The 21,976-nt window shown below is 43.9% G+C and overlaps 1 protein-coding gene across 2 annotated transcripts; it reads right to left on the bottom strand.

Annotated features, from left to right (window-relative positions):
- Positions 1-507: 507 nt before the first annotated feature.
- LOC110522228 (E3 ubiquitin-protein ligase TRIM9) lies at positions 508-21,235 on the bottom strand. Of its 2 annotated transcripts, XM_021600445.2 has the most exons (11): positions 20,398-21,235; positions 14,735-14,830; positions 13,909-14,031; positions 11,401-11,511; positions 9,727-9,880; positions 8,957-9,025; positions 8,558-8,718; positions 8,045-8,183; positions 6,533-6,836; positions 4,807-4,969; positions 508-2,912 (listed from the first exon to the last, which is right to left on the bottom strand). In XM_021600445.2, exons 1-11 carry the CDS (start codon positions 21,154-21,156, stop codon positions 2,862-2,864), a joined length of 2,130 nt encoding a protein of 709 aa, XP_021456120.2. In that variant the 5' UTR covers positions 21,157-21,235; the 3' UTR covers positions 508-2,861. The 2 variants fall into 2 exon arrangements, with proteins under 2 accessions (XP_021456120.2, XP_021456121.2); XM_021600446.2 differs by lacking the exon at positions 8,957-9,025.
- Positions 21,236-21,976: the final 741 nt, after the last annotated feature.

Here is a 21,976-nt window from a genome sequence, read left to right as displayed (position 1 = left end):
CAGCTACTCATTTATTAATTTTAAAAAAGGAAAAAAAATACATTGCTTTTTGCTTTTCTTTTAATATAATATGAAAACAATGCCAAGTACAACGCATTGCATATACAAACCACTTAGAAGTACAAAACGTTTACATTGTAGGAGAGATGAGAACTAAAGAACATACATACACATGAACAGAATTCTAGAAAAAGCACAGCTTTTTGTGGACGCATACTGTGGACATAGATACAGTGTCCTAAAGGACCAGTTGACATTCCCCATGAGGTTTGGTGGTGCACCCAGCCTAGTTCTCTGGTGGTGTGGCAGTGAGGGCAACAGGCACCCCAGGGCATGAGATACGTGCCTGCCTTTAGAAGAGAGATGCCCCACAGACACTGCAACATCTCCTCCCCCCACATGCCATAGTCAGGGTGGGAACAGTAAATATGGGAAAAATAAGAAGATTCAAATGCAAACGTAATCTGACAGTAGTGACTTTCTAGCACTATTTTTTTTGTTATTTTTGGGGGGTTCACATTCAGAAGCAGGCTACCATGTTGGGGAGGGGAAATCCATGCCAAACACACAAATAGACAACACTTAGAGAGGAGAAACTACTATCTGCATTTACTACTAAGGTTCTTTTGATATTATGGTCTGCACCTGCAGTGTTTTTTTTTTTGTGCCGTTTCCATGATTGCTGAGAGGCTACATGGACACCATTTTGTTTGCCTTTTGTGGTTTCGTTACACCTCACACTTCCCTATACTGTAGTTGCCGTCACAAGCACTAATTCAGTTTTATACGAATGTCTTCATAAAAGGGACGGTTCTGTAATTGACAACATTCACTTGGAGCCACTTAATAACTCAATACATGCTGGAACCTGATGCATTGGCTTGTCTCTATACAAAATGGCTCTAGCCAATTATCAGTCCAGCCTAACAGCTGTCAACATTTCATGTACATTTCCCATCCATTTTATTTACCCCGGGAATGGTCCTCTCCACGTTTTAGCTTTGGACATACTTTAGTTCCATCAGACAGGCTGCTCTACATCATATCAACATGTTTAATGTACAAGGCAATGGTTCTGTTCAGAAAACGCCATTAACACAGCTAAATAACCCCCATATTAGATTTAAAGACTATTAAAAAATGCCAGTACTATATTTGGTGTTTTTACAAAGAGAAAATATTACAAGAGCAGTACAAATCACCTTTAACCAATAGTGTACCACAGTGCTTCAACACAGACTCTGAGCAGAATGTTCCTCTAATGGCAATAGCTTTGGTATCCTTAATCGAAAAACATATTACCATTTTGGATTAAGGGCACATTACTTTGAAGCAACACTTTTAGTAGCAGAAAGAGATCAAGATGTTCACAAAATGATAATTAAATAATATAATACAAAACTCCTAACTGCATCGAATGCAGATTAACGATATACCAGTGTGTGAACTCAAACATAATGAAGACATGGTCAAATAATAATAATAAAAATAATAAGCCTGCCTAGTATCTACAATTCCATAAAGATTCCCTCTGACAAATCACAAATGCACTGCTTAACCCTTTTCATTCATTTTGTCATCTGACATGGCATATTAATATGCTTTAGCCCCATAAAATGATTTAACTTGTCACATAAAGGTAAAATACATACTGTGGTGAAATGAATGTGACGCTGTAATCCTAACTCAAACTCTAGGGGGCAAACTGTTATTATACTGTAATAGGTCGTTTGAAAGGCTTCCGCATAGCACTGTTGTGCATTGTTTTACTATATACAGATAGAGTTTTATTAAGTAAACTAGTTAGCTTAGAATACATGCTTGGGAGACAGTCGTATTTACAGTTTCCTTACATATCATGCAAACTTGACCCTCTGGTGGTCTGTCAATACAATACTTTTAACTGATTTAAAATACCTTTAACAATACCTGTTCATTCAAACATCACATGAGCATACACCCTCTTAATAAATATTTCAATAGTGTAGTAAAAGTCAACGCATTAAACAATAAATACTTTGAAAGAAGATACTATCTACTGTATGTAGATCGTTTGACAAAATATACATGGCAATGTTACATCTCAATGTCACAGTGGTTTGGCTTCACTTCGAACCAAGATTTGTCCTCTAGCGACAGAATTTTGTGTTTGATAAGATACAGTTTGTCCTCTGATTTGTCCCTTATACTGATTTGTCCTTTATACTGATCTGACCACCTTTACTCTCTTATTGAAAGCGAGGCTGGGGTGAAATCCATTTCAATTTCATGAAATTGAATTTATAGGATATAAAATCCCCAATACGTCATTTTCAATTGAGCAGAATTGAAACTGAATTTACTCCAACTCTGGCAAGGCTTTGTAAAGTTGAAAAGATAGTACAGTATATCACCAATAATATGTCTGAGGAAAGCTCTATTAATCTCTACTTATGAGTTAGATAGGCAGACGTTCAGTTTCCTCTAAAGAAATAGGAGTATACAAACTCTCTATGAACTAACCTGAGAGAAGAAGATGAATACAGTAGAGACATTGTACTGTAGGGCATCTCATAACTCTACCCTAGTATGGGATTTTGTTTCAGAGATGCACTTCATTAAAGCACCCGGTGGCATTTTGACTGTAAACACAGAATCTGATTGTACGGATTGAGATGAAATTAAGACTTGGAAAATTATTTAAAAAACAATATAATTGATGTACAAAAGTCCCTTGTATATAAGATTCCCTCTAAGGGTGATATTTGATCATAGGCATTGAACAGTAGTAGTACTAAGGGGGGGGGGGGGGGGGGGGGGGGAGTGGAGCAGGAGGAATCCATGTTGACATTGGTGGGACTGTGCCTAGACACCTTGGGGGGCTACTGCTGCTTAATATTCTTTGGCACCTCCATTCCTGTTAGTAGGGTCACCTGCGAAGGACAAACAATTCCAAATGAGTTCATGACAGATTAAACTGCTGACTTGAGCTCCAGGATTTGAACCACAGTGCTCAATAACTCAGCATGATGTATATTTGCTGGTTAGTAACAATTCAAAAATACATTGGGGCAAAAAAGTATTTAGTCAGCCACCAATTGTGCAAGTTCTCCCACTTAAAAAGATGAGAGGCCTGTTTCATCATAGGTACACTTCAACTATGACAGAAAAAATGAGAAGAAAAAAATCCAGAAAATCATATTGTAGTATTTTTAATGAATTTATTTGCAAATTATGGTGGAAAATAAATATTTGGACAATAACAAAAGTTTATCTCAATACTTTGTTATATACCCTTTGTTGGCAATGACAGAGGTCAAACGTTTTCTGTAAGTCTTCACAAGGTTTTCACACACTGTTGCTGGTATTTTCGCCCATTCCTCCATGCAGATCTCCTCTAGAGCAGTGATGTTTTGGGGCTGTTGCTGGGCAACACGGACTTTCAACTCCCTCCAAAGATTTTCTATGGGGTTGAGATCTGGAGACTGGCTAGGCCACTCCAGGACCTTGAAATGCTTCTTACGAAGCCACTCCTTTGTTGCCCGGGCGGTGTGTTTGGGATCATTGTCATGCTGAAAGACCCAGCCACGTTTCATCTTCAATGCCCTTGCTGATGGAAGGAGGTTTTCACTCAAAATCTCACGATACATGGCCGCATTCATTCTTTCCTTTACACGGATCAGTCGTCCTGGTCCCTTTGCAGAAAAACAGCCCCAAAGCATGATGTTTCCACCCCCATGCTTCACAGTAGGTATGGTGTTCTTTGGATGCAACTCAGCATTCTTTGTCCTCCAAACACAACGAGTTGAGTTTTTACCAAAAAGTTATATTTTGGTTTCATCTGACCATATGACATTCTCCCAATCTTCTTCTGGATCATCCAAATGCTCTCTTGCAAACTTCAGACGGGCCTGGACATGTACTAGCTTAAGCAGGGGGACACGTCTGGCACTGCAGGATTTGAGTCCCTGGCGGCGTAGTGTGTTACTGATGGTAGGCTTTGTTACTTTGGTCCCAGCTCTCTGCAGGTCATTCACTAGGTCCCACCGTGTGGTTCTGGGATTTTTGCTCACCGTTCTTGTGATCATTTTGACCCCACGGGGTGAGATCTTGCGTGGAGCCCCAGATCGAGGGAGATTATCAGTGGTCTTGTATGTCTTCCATTTCCTAATAATTGCTCCCACAGTTGATTTTTTCAAACCAAGCTGCTTACCTATTGCAGATTCAGTCTTCCCAGCCTGGTGCAGGTCTACAATTTTGTTTCTGGTGTCCTTTGACAGCTCTTTGGTCTTGGTCATAGTGGAGTTTGGAGTGTGACTGTTTTAGGTTGTGGACAGGTGTCTTTTGTACTGATAACAAGTTCAAACAGGTGCCATTAACACAGGTAACGAGTGGAGGACAGAGGAGCCTCTTAAAGAAGAAGTTACAGGTCTATGAGAGCCAGAAATCTTGCTTGTTTGTAGGTGACCAAATACTTATTTTCCACCATAATTAGCAAATAAATTCATTAAAAATCCTACAATGTGATTTTCTGGATTTTCTTCTCATTTTGTCTGTCATAGTTGAAGTGTACCTATGAGTGTACCTATGATGAAAATTACAGGCCTCTCACATCTTTTTAAGTGGGAGAACTTGCACAATTGGTGGCTGACTAAATACTTTTTTGCCCCACTGTATATATGTGTACAGCCTATGCAGTTTAGCACATACTTAATCTGGAGATTCATTCCATTTCTAAATTAATCCGATAATCCTTGAATTTAGAGACAAAACTATCTGAATGAATTTCTGAAACCTAATCAGCTCTGTCTGACTATCAGTGCTCACCTGGACATTTCTGTTGATGCTGACAGCAGGCATGAAGACTCCCTCCAGGTTCTCAAAGGCCACGGGGCCATGCTGCTCTTTGTTGATGAAGAATGTTAGAGTGTACTTGTTCAGGTCTAGCAGGATGCCCACAGTGGCACCCTTGGAGATGCCCCCCTCGGCCCTGCAGAACACACACACAGAGTCTAGGCCTAATGTACTACATCAAAACAGCTCACACAGGCCCTTTGAGAGTGGTCTGGGATCTCTGATGGGTAGAGGGATCCCAATGAGTCCAAAAACAGTATGGAGCAAATGGCTTTCAGCGGAAAATCGTTTTCTCTATTCATGACATTAGATTTGACCTAATTGCAAAATTTTTCATGTTTGTATGTAGGCTATGTGTGATTTGATGTACAGTAAATCCCTAATATATTTGGAATACTTGTTGTCTAACAAATATATGAAAACATTCCCAAGCTTCTCCTTCAGAGTGTATATCTTTTCTCCCTTCCAATGGAATAAAGAAAACAACCTGAGGCACTAAGTCCATAAACGCATCCGTATCCAAACATCTGAAACACTTTGGCAGTGCAAAGCCATATGTAAATAGTTACACTCAAACCAGTCAACTCATTGGAAACCCCAAAAGCCAGCAGTGTTTTAGTTTTTGAGAGTGGGCAGCTCAAACAACAAAATGGTGGACGTGTGAAAGTGTGCCCCCAGTTAAACAACTATGTCACAAAGCTAACTGGGCTCTACAAGGGGTTCCAGAGAAATCCGCTAGGCTAAAGAAACAAACAAGCAGGATTGCGGCACGATCAGCCTTTGGTGATTACCTGACATACAGTACATGTATCGTTGGCAGTTTAATGAGGGAAATGAGTGAGTCATTGTGGTTGATAGGCTCCAATGTAACAGCTGACAGGAAGATAAATAAATGAGGTTGGTGAAACCAAAAGATGGTGTGCTATGAAAGACAAAAACAGGGAAACTCTTTAATCAGCGACTGAAAATAGTAACTACTACTGTATTATTGGTTTAACGAGGAAGGAGGATTCTGCTCTGGATATTCATGTCCCTGGGGCTACTGTAGGTTGCTAAGCCAGTGGCCTCTTTGTCTTTGAATCTACGTGTAATATTACTCTGTGTTACCCTGTGTAAAAGTAAATCAAAACGGATAATCACAAAACATAAGAGCACTGCCCGAGAATAATCGCTTCCATTTCCAACTAACTGCCTGTCACACCCTGATCTGTTTCACCTGTCTTTGTGCTTGTCTCCACCCTCCTCCAGGTGTCGCCCATTTGCCCCATTATCCCCTGTGTATGTATACCTGTGTTCTCTGTTTGTCTGTTGCCAGTTTGTCTTGTCTCGTCAAGCCTACCAGCGGTTTTTCCTGTACTACTGTTTTCGCTCTAGTCCCTGTTTTCTAGTTTTCCTGGTTTTGACCATTCTGCCTGCCCTGAACCTGCCTGCTGTTCTGTGCCTTTCGGACTCTGGATTACTGACCTCTGCCTGTCCTTGACCTGTCATTTGCCTGCCCCCCTGTTTTTGTAATAAACTTTTGTTACTTCAAACTGTCTGCAACTGGGTCTTATCCTGAGGTCTGATACTGCCTGCCAAGTATTGCAAGTGCATACGTGTTTTAGTCCTAACAGTATGACACACAAAGCATATGATGGCTATTTCTAAACTCTGAAGCTGTGGAGGAGTCAGCCTTCCTCCCCAGAGATGTGTCACCTACCTGTTGGTGTGGGAGTTGTTGTGCATGAACCAGCTGCGGTTGTTGTCCACGTACATGGCCCAGGCCTTATCATCCTTCCCCAGCATCATGTCCTTCATCGTATTGATCCTCGCCACCCCGAACGCAGGGTCCGGGTGGTTGTCATAGCGATCCACCCTGAGCTCCCAGTAATGGACCCCTTTGGAGAAGGCGGCTGTCCCCAGGACCACACGGTCATCGTAGCTGTTGCAGCTCACTGTCCGGTTCTCATTGGTCAACATGATGTCCCTGTGAGCCGAGGTGGGGTCGAAGGTGAACCAGGCCACTGCAGGAGAGACAAAGTAGAGCAGTAGGAGGAGTCAGAGAAAGATAAGAGCTTTTCCAGGTCTCTAGGGCATGGCTGTCTGAGTGAACCTCATTGGAGGATGGAGCCCCATGAGAGCATGAAACATGATGCCATTATAGAACGGCACGGTCAGCTAGGACCCCATGCTGGGCAGCATACTGTGAGATGACACATGAAATATTCACAAAGCAGCACAATGAAAAATTCTACTTCTCATTTAAAAGTCAAGCACTGGATTCATTTTCATTCAGCAGCTCCTTGCCCATAAGGCACTGCTGTGTCAAACCATTGCAGTGTATTGCCTTAATTAGCCCCATTCCTCAAAGAGGCACTGCTATGTTAGAATAAACAGTTAACTGGCACACGACAGGCACTCACTAAGGCCTCCACATGCAGAGATCCATTGTTATTGCAGCTGGCAGAGCCAGAGCTGGAGCCGCCTGTACTCTGCTCAGTCTAAACTCTCTCCTTGTCCCGCTGCTCTGTCAGCTCAATCAATGGCATCAACAACCTATCCTCTCTCCCTCTCCCTGTCCCTCCCTCCACTCCCCATCCCAGTAATGGGAGGACAGGGAGAGGGAGGAGAGGGAGAGAGGATAGGCAGTTGATGCCATTGATTGAGTGCAAGGCGTGGAGGGATGGACGGGGAAAGCACGGCAATGCGCTGACAGCTGGCAGGCTAGAGTAATCACAGTCTGGCACGCTCTCGCTGTGATACTTTGCTAAACTGCGAGACCACTTCCACTGTCTGTCAGCCCTATATCAGGACTGGACACCTCTTTAGTGGAGCTCCTTCAGCTCTGGCTCTGCCATGGTGTTTACTGCTCTAAATCTGGAGGTTTCTGGGGACCCAGAGCTGACTAGTACCACCACACCCAGCCAGGACAGTGACAGATTGCACCAGTCGCCTTCCATTAAAGTGGGATCTGGGATACCATTGCTGTGGATTAGAACTCCGTAGTTGAGGACACAAACAAGAGCGTTGATGGGAGGGCGAGGCTTTGTCGGCAAACAGCAGGCCTGGATGTCCCAGAGGACGAGCTCGGCTCAGGAGCGGTGAATAAAGAGTATCATTCTGTACCCCGGGCACTAATTAAGCCTGGTGTCCCCTGGTCCCCAGTTGGGTGGGGCTCTTCCTTCCCTTTCATGTCTACAGTTAGGTCAACACAAAGTGAGAGAACACCCACCATCAGATGTCTTCAGCACCACAGTCTTGCTATAGGGCCCCACTCCGGTGGAGTTGTAGGCCTTGACTCTGGCGTTGTAGGAGCTGTTGAAGTGGAGGCCGTCAACAGTGCACACAGTCTCCTTCCCTACATACACCTCCTGGGACACAGAGACATACAGTACAGCACAGGACCATCTGGCGTTAGTTAGAGCTCTGACTGCAGCATGCGCACTATGAATAATAAAATATGTGGCAGAGGCGACAACTGTTATCTATAGGAAACGGGTATGACACCCTACTGCACATAGAATTACAGTGTAACTGTATTACGCATATTGAAATGAGCCTGGCTAAATAAAACACAGCTCATGCAAACCTTTCATTGCATAATGAGCATCAAACGTTTACATTCTTTGACTTAATCTACTGTTAAAACACCCGCCCGTGAAGTGCTCCACCCTAGTGCCAGACTACATGGAGCGTCGGACATGATGACACGTTCTCTATTGTGTGAAGTGAAGTATTATCTGACCCTGTATTGACCCCCGTTGCCGTCGTCCAGCTCCAGGATGTAGCCTTCGATGGGGTTGCTAGGGGGCACAGTGACCCTCCAGGCCAGGGTGGCACTGTTGTTGCGGGTGCAGCACTTCTCCAGCTGCAGCAGGGGGGCCGGGGGCACCGTGGCAGACTCCACTTGAATAGAAACGGATGGCAGGAACACCACAGAGGAGTTAACATCTATCTCTGCATGGATAGGTTGTGGTTGATAGTTGTTGTTGTCAGGCAGGTAGGAATATTGTCAGGGAAGAGTGCGGTAAAACATGCATGGGAGGAGAGCACTCTATCCCCTTAACGTGGTGGGCTGGTGTGGGCTGGCAGGTCTCAAGGAGGAAAAGGGGATTTGGATGATCATATAGCAACTCTGAAATACCTCCTGCGCTCTCCGTCTCTTTCAATCCACCTGCATGCATTTGTTTCAATAATGGAGTCTCCTGTATATCTGAAACATGATATTGGACATGGGTTGATGTGTGGTGCTTGACTTAGTTTGCAACATAGTGGAACTGATCAACTACTGTGCTTTCTCAGGGGAATGCTGGTTACATTTCCCCTGGTTTCAAATCTCATTTGGTTTTACATGACGTTGTATTTGGAGCAGACTAAGATGGTAACTGTGTACGGGAAAATCTTGTCTGCTTCAGTAGACAGATGTGGAAAAGTGTTGGAGCGAAATGAAATACATCGTATTTATATGACAAATATATCCTGGTATTCTAGGACATCGTCTGGCGATACTACAAATCTTCCTCAGGTTTAGTCAAGCACAATATTTAAATAGACGAATGAAAAAATTGCTCTGGACACATAGTATGTTTTAATCAGATACTCAGAATATTGAACATGTGTGAAACATGGAGACCTTTTTGGTCAGTTTTGCAAAAGCATTTTTTTCCACTTCACCAAGCTATAAAGCACAGAATGAGTGCAGGTTATGCATAAAGCAAGAGACAAGTGCGTCTACTTAACTGCTGAACAGCCATACAAAAATACATCACAGGCACACTTGAAAGAGGAGTCCACTGCAAGACTATCTAACAATGTAACAATATACTGTATGAAAATGTGTACGAATAGACTCAACACTACGCAAACAGTAGCAAGTATATGAATATGACTTAGAAATGAACACATATAGGTTACCTTTGCTCTGGACAAAGTCCAGCTGTAGTATGGTCTGCAGCAGGGGGTCTGTGTTCAGGGTCAGGTCAAACTCAGGACCCACCTTGGGCTCCAAAGCCCCTTTGACCCACTGGTCCTGAGACGACGTCACACGTTTGATCAGCGCATCTGAGATCTACATAGAGACACACAGCAGGGGAGAACCGCTTCAAACCAGCTACAACTCCACTAAAAAGTTCAGCTACAGTGTAATATACTATTACAAAGTGCTACATGGTTTTAATGGACTTTTTATGGTTTCTCTGAGGCTTTGTGCTTCTGGAAAAATGTCAGCTGGAAATGTGCTGCATTAAGGAATAGCCAACCCTGTAGGTTACCAGCTTTTGTCAGGATTTATATAAGCTTTTATGATACAGAGCACAGATTTTGTTCAGGGGTTATAAGAAACTGTACAATCAATATCACCATAAACATTTCAAGGGGGGAGAGAAGCACAAATTTACAGAAGAGAGTCTTTCATCTCTATTTCGCCCTTTTCAGACTGTTCTTTAAAAAAAAGAGGAGAATCAATGGCTTCCAGCTAATGGTGAGGGGAACTAAATACGACAAGTCAACGTTTAACTCAATGAAGGTGTCACATACCAATGTTAACCATTATCAGGTTAACCTTTATCAGCGCAAGTCAACGAGTATTGGTTTGGGATGACCTATTTATTACCTATTAAGTATCAATATCTTCATTCACATTTGGCCAACAACACATTTTAATCAACATCTTGCTACAAGCTTATCATATGCACTCTGAATCAATATTAATATTTATTAGTATAGTAAAATATATACGCAGTTCTTTCAAAGGTCTTGATGTTAAGAATTTTTATGGCAAGAGTTTTCTAATGATCTTTAAATGATTTGTTATCAACCCGTTTTAGGAAATATATTTGGGAAAAATAGTTGTTGGCCTTAGCATTTAGCAGTAGGAAACAAGGACATCTGAGGGGAATGTGAGGGAAGTCAAGCAGGCTAGCCTCATCCACAGCCTGTCACGCATTGATCTGTTTCACCTCTCTTTGTGATTGTCTCCACCCTCCTCTAGGTGTCGCCCGTTTTGTTCCTCTAATCTACCAGCGGTTTTCCCCTTGTCCCTACCTTGTCTATATTCAAGTTTTCCCAGTTTTGTCCTTTCTGCCTAACCTGACCCTGAGCCTGCCCTCCTGTACCTTTGCCCCACTACTCTGGATTACCGACCTCTGCCTGACCTGACCCTGAGCCTGCCTGCCATCCTGTACCTTTGCCCCACTACTCTGGATTACCGACCTCTGCCTGACCCCGAGCCTGCCTGCTGTCCTGTAACTTTGCCCCACTACTCTGGATTACCAAACTCTGCCTGACCTGACCCTGAATGAATGGCTTTGAAATGCCTGCCGTCCTGTACCTTTGCCCCACTACTCTGGTTTACCGACCTCTGCCTGACCCCGAGCCTGCCTGCCGTCCTGTAACTTTGCCCCACTACTCTGGATTACCGACCTCTACCTGACCCCGAGCCTGCCTGCCATCCTGTAACTTTGCCTGCCCGTGTTCGAATTAATAAACTTTTGTTACTTCGACATTGCCTGCACCTGGGTCTTACCTTCAAACATGATACAGCCTACTAGCAGAGCTCTAGCCCCAGTCACCCATACATCACTACTGTACCTGCAGGAAGCCACTGGGGTCGTTCTCTTTGATCACCTCCAGACAGTACTCCATCATGCCCGTGGTCTGACGTAGCTTCATAGTGCAGTGTGTGATCTGGTCACGCACCACCTGAACACAAGAGAAGCCAGGAGGACACAGACGGGCACCCTTTAATGTAATATTAATACTGGGCAAGCATTTCACACACATACAGACACAGACACACACACATACATACACACACACGCGCGTTTTTCCTTTTGGCTAAACACAAAGCACTGGGGAGAATGGATTTGGGCGGGTGTCAAAGCCATTCATTCACAGCTAATTGAAATTCAGTGGACTGTCAACATTTTATGAGCCTTTGTTTGGGTAGACCACTTATACTAGCTCATGTGTTTAACTTATCTTTGCATTTTTTGTGAAAAAGTATGGATTTTTGTGTTTATAAGATTATAAATTAAAAGGTCAGAAAAGGTTGATTAATTGGAAGGTATTTAATCACTCTATCAAATCAAGCCTTAGAATTCAAAACTAATGTAAGAAATCATTAGATTAAGCCACTGACACATTCAGGCCATTAGCCTATCATTAATTAAATGTTCATAAATTATTCACCTGTCAACCGGTTTCATTATTTAAATAAATCTATTAAAATATTAAAAATTAAATAAGCATATAATGAACATTCTTGAATGGTAGACAAAATAAAATAACCCCAAAACATAAACAAACCAGAGGACAGTCAGGAACAGTCATGTCTATCAAATCATAATTAATATACATTTAGGTAAATCAAATGATATATAAAAACTCAGATTGAATTTACTATATAATCCGTACATCATGCAACATTCAAACAATGCCACTCCAGCGGTCTATGGATTATGCCTGGACTAGTCTGTCACGAGTCACAAAAATGACTCTCTCCCTGGGAATGTTTAGTGTGGCGAAAGAGACCACTGATAAAAATACTGCTGACAGATTAATGGCTCGGATGAATTTAATTAGAGTAGAAAATGACGTTCCCCGGCACACAAACACAACACTCCAGACTATTGAACAGGGGAAACAAATGCCCTCCAGCTGGGATTGCAGGGTAAAAAAAAACATTGTCCTGTAGATGACATAAAGTAGTTATTCTCAACAGATTACCGTCACAACTGTTCCTAAAAAAGGATTTCATCAAACAAAGCTCACAATCCAGGCTCTCTTGGCTGAGTGTTGAGGAAAGACTGACTGCATCGCTTCTTGTTTTTATAACAAACAATAATGTGTTGGAAATTCCAAATTATTTGCATAGTCAATTTACACACAGCACTGACACACATGCCACCAGACATGCCAGATGTCTTTTCACAGTCCCCAGGTCCAGAACAAATTCAAGGAAACGTACAGTATTATACAGAGCTGTGATCGCATGTAAACTCCCTTCTAGTGAACAGCAAACCTGGTTTAAAAAAACAAATATAGCAACACCTCACAACGCCTTTCCCCATGTGACCTACTTGTTGTGCGTACAGTATGTACTGACATGTATGTGTAACTGATAGATACACACACTACATGTTCATGTACTTAAATGTATGTGAGTTGGATTTTGTCTGTAATGTATTTTTCTTTTGTGTGACTATTTTTCTTTTGTGTGACGGTATGACTAGCTGTCGCCATTGGCATTGGCTAATGGTGATCCTAAAGAATGTCATAAATCCAAGTTAATCACCAACCATCTATCTCCACCATACTGTGGGAGAAGAGATGTTATTGATACCAAATGCTGTCAAGACAATTGCAACCATATGGTTGTGTACTAAACTCCATAAAGCTCTTATTTTCCCATTGTAATCTTCTGAAAAGGACACATCAGTTTGACAGCCTTCATCATAGTGAAATGAAGAGACCTTTTTTTTCTGCTGTGTGATGCTGCAACAGTCCTAGCTGCTCTTTAGCTTTAGCCCTGCTAAACACAACAGCTGTCCTCTGGAGCCCCAATCCCCCAGCCTGCACATTGAGCCTGGGCTTGGATCCATGTGACCCACTAAGAACTTAACACCAGCCAGCCTGCAGGCCCAGGCCCTCAGCTGAGGCTTCAGGGGGAGAAGAGAGGACAGGGAGGCGGAGAGGACAGAAATCTGCATCCAGATGCACCTCAACCTGGGCCAAGACAAGTTCACAACCTTGGATGCCCTTTGTGTCATGAAAGAGCTGCTAGCTGAGGTAAAAGAGGCAGTCTATCACTACTTAGGGTTGTAATATGAATAATATGTAACTATTGATCATCTGTGTTAAGTGTGCAAAGTATGGTTAACATGTCTGATGCAGAGAGAGTACTGTGATTATTGTTATCAATAAACCTGCTGTGTTTGTCCGCCCATCTGAATCCTGCCACCTGTATGTTACAGTCAACATGACCTTGTCCCCAGGATAATGGTGCACATACAATCTGAGCTTGGGAAGAAGTGTCTGGGGCAGTCAACATGACGTTGTTATCCATCAGCCGTCGCAGCGTCCATCCTTCTAACCCACCTTGAGCTTGTACTCCCTCTCCTTGGTGACCTTGGTGAGGAGCTTGGCTTTCTGCCTCGTCAGAGCCTCAATCAGGGCGTCACACTGAGCCACCAAGCAGGCCTCAAACTCCACCCCGTTCTCCTGCGAGGGACACAACACATCACATCGCTCAATAAAAGAACAGGGAGGTACAGGAAGGTACAGGGTGCTAGGGCCAGGCACAGAGGGGACAGGGGGCAAGGACACTAGCGGACTACATATGATAACACCACAGTGATTGCAGCTAAATCTTCCATCATCACCACTGCATATCAATAATTTACCTAAGCGCAGGTGAGATAGTGAATTCTATTCGAGCTACACTCTGCACCTCGGTTCAAGGATGAAGAAAATGGTTAGAGACTAACTCTACTGAGCTGAGCAGAGCTGGGATTTTACTCAAATACAATCCCCTCAACCCCAGAATAAGAGTCTTAATGCACAGACTGATAAGACATGGCAGTGCAGTAAGTGTATAAAAGCTGTGACAGGCTGGGGCAGTCTGTGTGGACAGCAGCCCTTTCCTACTTTAGCTCTTAGCGTGGTCACAAACAGAAACCTTTGTTCCCACCGGGCGATAAGAAGTGCTTTGGATGTAGTGCCGGTGTTCGTTGCAGAATGAAAAGAGTCCAGAAAGTGACATTGTATGATTCCAGAGCATCCTTCCTCTTTCTTTTTAGTGTTTCGTTAAAGCCGACAGGCACAGGTAAGTAGGTTATGGGGAATGCAGGTTACATTGACATTTCTATACATGTTGACGTTCTCATTTGATCTACCAGACACGTAATCAAAAAGAGAATGTTACCTGTATCTGCTGAAGCATGTTCTTCAACTGCATTAGGAATTCCTTGGCATCCTTGGCTTTATCTGACACACCGTTCAAAGCTTGGGAGAGTTGACACTGTGAATGAAAAACGGGCAATTATTAATCCAAAACTAATCAAAACACTCTCCGTGTCACTTCTCTAATATGTTATGATTAAAGCCAATTGTCCCAGAAATATATAGTATGGGCAGTAATTTATACTAATTAACCCCATACTTAAGCCCAAACACACAGCAACGACCTCTGAGGTCATAGTAATCAAGGAGATTACAAATTCAAACGAGGGCCTCAAAACCATGTTTAGAGGTCAAACCTTCCAGCAGATCTGCTCTGAGCTGAGGCTCATGGACCATGAGTGAAGGGTAATCATGGTGTACACCAACCCTGCTGTGATCAATCTGGCCCGGATCCACACCTCCCTCCTCCCACCTCCCTCCCGCTCCTCCCACCTGCCCCTATTCCTCTGGGCTTCTCTATCAGTCTCAGTCAGGGCTTCTCTGGGGCTGGGCCTCTGTGGGCTGCGTGCGTCGGGTTCAGGAGGGACACAAATCAAGCCAGCCCTACACGGTTCATTAATGTGCCATCTGGCCCAGCAAGCTGTCTGTCCGCGCCGCTAACAAGGGGATGAGTGATTCCGCTCCCCTGTGTGGTTTCTTTCCACCAGGGCCCCAGCCACAGCTCCTGACAAGACAAGGGGGCAGTGCCAGCCCAGTGTTTATCGGCTCAGACCTTTTTCTCTCTGTGACACTTTGTCAGGGTGACCTCCAGGGGTCAGGGGGAGGGGGCTAGTAACCCTCCTATGGGGAGAGAGCCTGTTACTTGACAACCTCCTGCATATCACCAATTAATGTCCTTTCACTGGGTTGTCCTCGTTTATCCTAACAATGTATAATGTGAGAGTTTGATTCGATATGGACCAGAAGGATGCTACTGCTTCACATGAAAACATTATCAAGGGACCCATATCGTCAAGGTTTTATCAGTCTTGTCATGAGCCCCCCTTGTAAGATGTAGTTATTCTTTATGAGCTAATATTAAACTTCAGTGTAATTAGGATCGGGATGCTGCCCTCGTGTGGCTCAGAACTGGCAGTGACCTCATTAGTGTTGGTGGAATACAGCACCAGCCCCTTCACTGTCACTAAGGATGACAGGTCAGTTATAGCAGGAGAAACCTGTTAGAGTCATTTCCACTAGGCAGAGTCGTCAATTCAACGTCTATTCCACGTTGGTTCAACGCAACTTCGTTGAAATGACGTTAAAAAAAGCGTTGATTCAAACAGTGTGTGATCAGTGGGAAGGGTCATAAGATGAAAGGTGAGGCTCTATTTAAACGCCTCGTTTTAAAAAGTACCCCTCATTTTAAAATGTACCCTTTATTGTAAATGTATTTCCTCCAGACAAATAGGAAGAGGCATCCTTTTTCCTGACAGCAGCATTCTTCCTCTGAAAGAGCCCCAGTAATGTCATCAGAGAGAGAGAACACTTGAGTAATGTGCGTGACATTCAAGAGCAGAGGGTTTCAAGTAGGGGAGAAGGTGTGTTATCAATTTCTAACCCAGTGTTAAGGGATCGGAGTAAGACAATACATACAGTAGCTGCAGTGTTGATCTGCGGTGTTGACCTTGATTCCAAATGGGTCCTCAGGGACATGCCAGGAGGACTGGGTCAGATTCAGGAAGCCCCACCACCAACACCCCTTTCTCTTCCCCCTCTTTTTCCTCCATCTCCTCCATCTTCTCCTCCCTCACTCAGCAGCTGTGTCATTAGCGTTCCACATCTGGATGAGAGCAGAACCAATCTCCCTCCCCTGCTCAGCCTCACACAAATCCTCTGGCCGTGTGGCACACTGCTCCACCACTGATATTTTACAACATGGCCACAACAGCCATCACAGCCCAGCATGGCCAGCACAGCCCCCCAGGCAAATTAAGAACAACCCAAATAAAGCATGAAATCAGAGCACACACAATATTTACCAGTTTAGGAAAATCTCCAGAGGATGATTCAATTGAAAACAATTTATCAAATATTTATAGGATTTGCTACAATATATTGTGTGTATGAATATGCATAATATGGACACATTTTATGATATTAAAAACCAGCACAAATGACATTTGCAAGGAATAATTAATTATTTCTTTTTTCATACTGTGACAGTGTTACAATCATTGACACACGCAAAGTATAACATCTATTTGACATATCGCATTATGTGAAGCTCGTTACATACATTTCAAAAGGTAGAGTCGTGATATCCATTAGGCCTCATTTTCAGCAACAGTCTGGTAACTTGCCTCCATGTATCCATGGTAACCCTTGAGGTATGCGCACACAGCACTACACTAAGGTCTTGTCCAAGCACTCATTCTTGCCTCTAAAAATAGCTCAAAATGATTCTCCTGTTCCTATGCCTTTGGTTACAGTAGTTGCACACATACAGTACACTCATCCTTTATGCCTGGCTACCCCATCACCAAACGCTTATTCAACACAACATGAACCAAGTCTAGTGTCCTGGGTACTATGCAGCTAGAGTATGGCACAGCACAGATATTCAATGGGATGGGAGATACCGCACTGTACTTAACCTACATTCTGGAGCCAATGCCGTTGCAGGGTCTGGGAGAGGGGCTCTGTATGTCTGAGGCAGCAGAACAACCTGTCCTTAGCTACAGTACCATCTGAATCTAGGCTAGCCAGCCAGCCAGCTGACCCGACCAGACTCTGTGCTCTTACTTGGCTAGCCCCTTCCCGTACTGTACAAGCTGGGGGCATCCTCTCCTATATGAATCTCTTTCAATGGTCAAAACCACAGACTTCTGTATCTATTCTTATCCACATAACCGCACTGGAATGTAGCCCCATCCTCCATTATCCAATAGTACTCTACAAATGTGTTGATCAGATTCTATCCATGACTATGACATTGGTCCATAAATAGGTTGATGTAGTTCAAATGTAGGCCTTCTCAATATGTCATCCTTTCTCTTAATGACAGGATAACAACCCCATTTAACAAAATGTGGAATTGAAAAGAGAGGAAGCATGGTTTCTTTCATCTCCTAAAAGGTTCTTTGTGGTCATGTATAATGTGCGGTATTTGGGAATTCAGGGCAAAACTAAAGGACCTGAGTCAGTTGTACTGCTGAGTGGTTAGTGCCTTTTTAGGTCAGTTCGGTTTCGGTTTTATAATAAAAAAAATAATAAAGTTTTTTTCAATTTCGGATTCAAAATATTTTTGGGCACATTAAATGCACTATGCATTATGTGGGTTGAATGCTGTAACAACACAGAATAAAACAATTAATCCAATCCCGCGATGGTTGTGACTGCCCATTACTGCTTATCACTTATTAACCATCATTTATTCACATGACTTTACTTCTGTTGTTGTGTACATTACATTTGTTTCATTTGATGACTTTATCATTTCATTCCATGTCATCATCTCATCTCTATAGAGCTGCTGCCTGTGCCGTCTGACAAAGTCACTATTTTAGTAGTTCTTCAAAGGAAATAAGGCATACTTTTATGACTGCTGAACACCAACTATCAAATCACTTTATGTATTTTCAGGTAGAGATACAGTACGTAGCTCGCGAAGCAACTGCTCTCTATCACTCTCAATCGTCTTCCGTCTCTTTACTGATGTCGGGTCAATAAGTTGTTGACACATTTTTAAACACTGACATTTCGGTTAATTGCTCAGTACTAGTCGGTTGGGCCCTGCACTGGACTTGGCGGGGCCCAAATGCTCATGCCTGCTGCAGCCTGGTGAGCAATGCCCTGGCCTAGTGTACGCATGTGCAGAGTTTGGTACCAGTGTGTAGTGTGTGTGCGGGGGCATTAAATATACTATACACTGAATCTGGGTGTTTCTGCTTGGCTGCCCATAGGACATCCATAGGAAACTTCACTACCGTGACTTTTCATCCAAACGCTTATCTGAGGCTTATCGGCTAGTAAATACATATTCATGAGGTATTCCCAGCAAGCATTTTTGTCACTCACTCACACTGTCACTGTTAAAGGGGAGAAAAATGCCATTGATACCCTAAGGCAGTCCCTTGTTTTCCGTTTGTTCCATTTGACATACTGTAAATAACATCAACACAACTTGACATTACTTTCAAATCATGTTTGTAAAAGCATCCCCCGAGGAGGAATATAAGATTGACTACTGAAGGTCCAGCAAAAAACGAATGGGGGCTCTCATTCACAGTGGACGTGGGTCAGCACACACAGGCGTCTCCATTATCAGTATCTCTGCAGTATGGAGGATGACAATTGCCTCTGAGACACAATCTATCTGTGGTCATAAAACAATCCTCGGAGGAGTAGCCGTTCTCTCTCTCTCTCTCTCCTTTCAACACTGCAATCTCCAAGCCCTCCTACCCTAACTAACAGACTGGTTGTTGAATCTGTTCAACTGAGTTTTCTGTCAGATCCTAGAAGAGGACAGTCGATAGGAAAGCATGTCAGAGCTCGAGGGCGGATCTGGAGCTGTGGATGGGAAGGATTGTGAGTAATAGGTTTGTATTAGTCCCCAGTGTCACAACAAAATCCCATCCAAGTGACAGTGACATAGATAGCTGCCTGGTGCAGTGGAATCATTCAAGGGGAGGCATGCAGAGTAGACCCAAGCCAATATCTACAGTGAAGAGGGATAGTGTAGCTTCAAGAGGGCTCCGAGATAATTTGCCATAATAGTAGGCCAATACATTCGTGTCCTTTTCATCACCTAATGTCTCCCTCCCTCTCTCCCTCCCTCTCTCTCTCCCTCTCCCTCCCTCTCTCCCTCTCTCACACACACACACACACACACACTCCCTCCAACCTGAGCAGAGCTCACTTGACCATCCCATTCTTGCCAATACAGATCGTTGGCCATAAAACACAGCACAAAATGGACAGCATGCTGGAGTGTATTCGATCTCACTCGACCAGGAAATATATTAACGAAGCACTTCTGCATCTTGTATTTATAGGGCTCATCACTTATAAACACCGCTTCACACTTACAGTATGCGATTTTCATGGTCCATTTGTGGGACAGTAGGCTAGTGTGATAAAGGTCAACTGTACTCATAACAACCCTTATCAGTGAGTGGGAAGGAGGCATGCTGTTTGATGGGAAGAATACCCCAGGACTCTCCAAATCACACAACATGTACGATTAGTGGCCCAGTTTGGCTTTTAATTGAATTGGTGGATTTGGGTGTGATAGCTCAATGTGCTTCTCTACTATCTATCAAAGTGTCAGTCTGCTTATAGGCATCCTATGCCTCTTCACCATGTAGTGGGCGCTGAGGAAACCATGGGGCACTGTTACACAGCGCCGGTGACCTATTCGCAAATTCAAATGGCAAACCCAGAGGTGTTGGCAGGAACAATCTGGGATAGAAACAGGAGAACAGTGACCTGACACTGGTGAGTCAGGCTATTGGGTTGCTTTTTTTTTCTTTCTCTGTGATTAGGCTATACAGTGTTGCTGCCTGATTACTGTCAGTAAAGGCTACCACTGATGCACTCAGTTGGAGTGATTTAAAGGGCACTGATGACATGTGACGATGTGATGCTGCAGAGCAGCTTATTATGATGCTGGCCAAGGCCATCCCCACCAGCCTTCATCCTTACCTTGTGCTGTTTCCACATGGCAGCTAAAGGTTTTAAATCATGACTCCCGTGCTTGCCACCCTCAAGACACTTCATACACACTGGAGTCTTGCAGTTGACGCAGTACATGCTAAAGTTCTCCATGTCATGGTCTGCACACTTTCCCTGTTTGCGTATGGTGCCGGCGGGCATCTGCTGGCTTCCAGCCGCGGGCGATTGGGTCGGTGGCAGTAATCGATGTTTGGCCAGCGGTCCACGGGAAGGGTGGCATCGCTGCTGGCATGGTGTGCAGTAAAACACGTCGCACTGTTCGCACATCACAGTGGCATCGACAGGGTTGCGGTCACACAGCTGACATTTCACGTTGGCAGAGCGGTTCTGCTGATAACGAGACACGATCGCCTCCAGTAGCCGGTTACGTGGGAAGCCCCTCAGTCCCCGCTCATCCAGAGAGACACTACGGTGACAGAGAGGACACGTTATGGAGCAGTGGCGGTGCACCAGAGTCGGAGGAAACACCCGTATCCCATTTGGAGACTTGAGGCACGGCGTGTATGATCCATAGCCGCTGTCCGTTTCACTATACATGCTCATTTTGTCCATATCCAAATAATCGTAGTCCGAGTTCCCGGAGGCACGGTTTTGCGGAGGTGTTTCGCCTTCTGGGGTCTGTACAATGATATTTCGGGCGCACGCCAAACACACATTGTGTGAGCAGGGTAAAAGAATAGGATCCTTGAAAAGAGAGCCGCAAACGGGGCATTTTAATTCTTCATCCATCGTGTCTTCTATAAAACGCTCCTCGCGCAGTGCACAAGAGCAGCGATCAATGAAAACAGACCAGCACTATATGACACGAACAGCTCCCTCGACTGGTTTACGCAGGCGCAGGCGAGGGGGGGTTGTAGTCAGAGCGGATGGGTTCTGAAAACGCATCTTCACAATACCAAGTTCACTTTGAACAAAAAACTACAAGACCCGTAATCCAAGTGAGCAGCCGTGAAAAGTATTGTGGAGGCAAGTCACACCTTGGTGATAAAACTGTTATTAACCAGTATCTAACCCAAAGGGTAGCAGTGGGACCTGCCCTGCACATTTCCGAGGCTATTGAATGTGCAAGGCATATGTTGGTGGTGATGTTATTTTATTTAGAGTTTCAACCTAATCTTTTAATGAAATTCAAGATGCATGTTCTGAATTAAACGTTTCCCTTTTCTCACTGACATACATATAGACAGAACTACACTATGTATGCAAAAGTATGAGGACACCACTTCAAATTAGTGGATTCGGCTATTTCAACCACACCCGTTGCTGATAGGTGTATAAAATCGAGCACAGGTCATGCAATCTCCATAGACAAAATTTGGCAGTAGAATGGAGCTCAGTGACTTTCAATGTGGCACCATCATAGGATGTCACCTTTCCAACAAGACAGTTTGTCAAATTTTGGCCCTGCTAGAGTTACCCCGGTCAACTGTAAGTGCTGTTATTGTGAAGTGGAAACATCTAGGAGAGACAACGGCTCAGCCGCAAGGTGGTAGGACACACAAGCTCACAGAATGGGACCACTGAGTGCTGAAGCGCGTAGCACATAAAA

The sequence above is a fragment of the Oncorhynchus mykiss genome, chromosome 4 (assembly GCF_013265735.2).
Source record: "Oncorhynchus mykiss isolate Arlee chromosome 4, USDA_OmykA_1.1, whole genome shotgun sequence".
Classification (NCBI taxonomy): domain Eukaryota; kingdom Metazoa; phylum Chordata; class Actinopteri; order Salmoniformes; family Salmonidae; genus Oncorhynchus; species Oncorhynchus mykiss.
The sequence above is the reverse complement of the archived record's forward strand: the minus strand, read 5'-3'. Positions and strand labels throughout refer to the sequence as shown.

Bases quoted from the DNA above. Each gene is read 5' to 3' on its own strand.
- LOC110522228 (XM_021600445.2), bottom strand. From the start codon at position 21,156: ATGGATGAAGAATTAAAATGCCCCGTTTGCGGCTCTCTTTTCAAGGAT. The intron at 9,881-11,400 runs GTACAGTAGTGA...GTCTCTATGTAG, and splicing joins ACCCCAGTGGCTTCCTGCAG to ATCTCAGATGCGCTGATCAA. The intron at 4,970-6,532 runs GTAGGTGACACA...TGTGTTCTGCAG, and splicing joins AACAACTCCCACACCAACAG to GGCCGAGGGGGGCATCTCCA.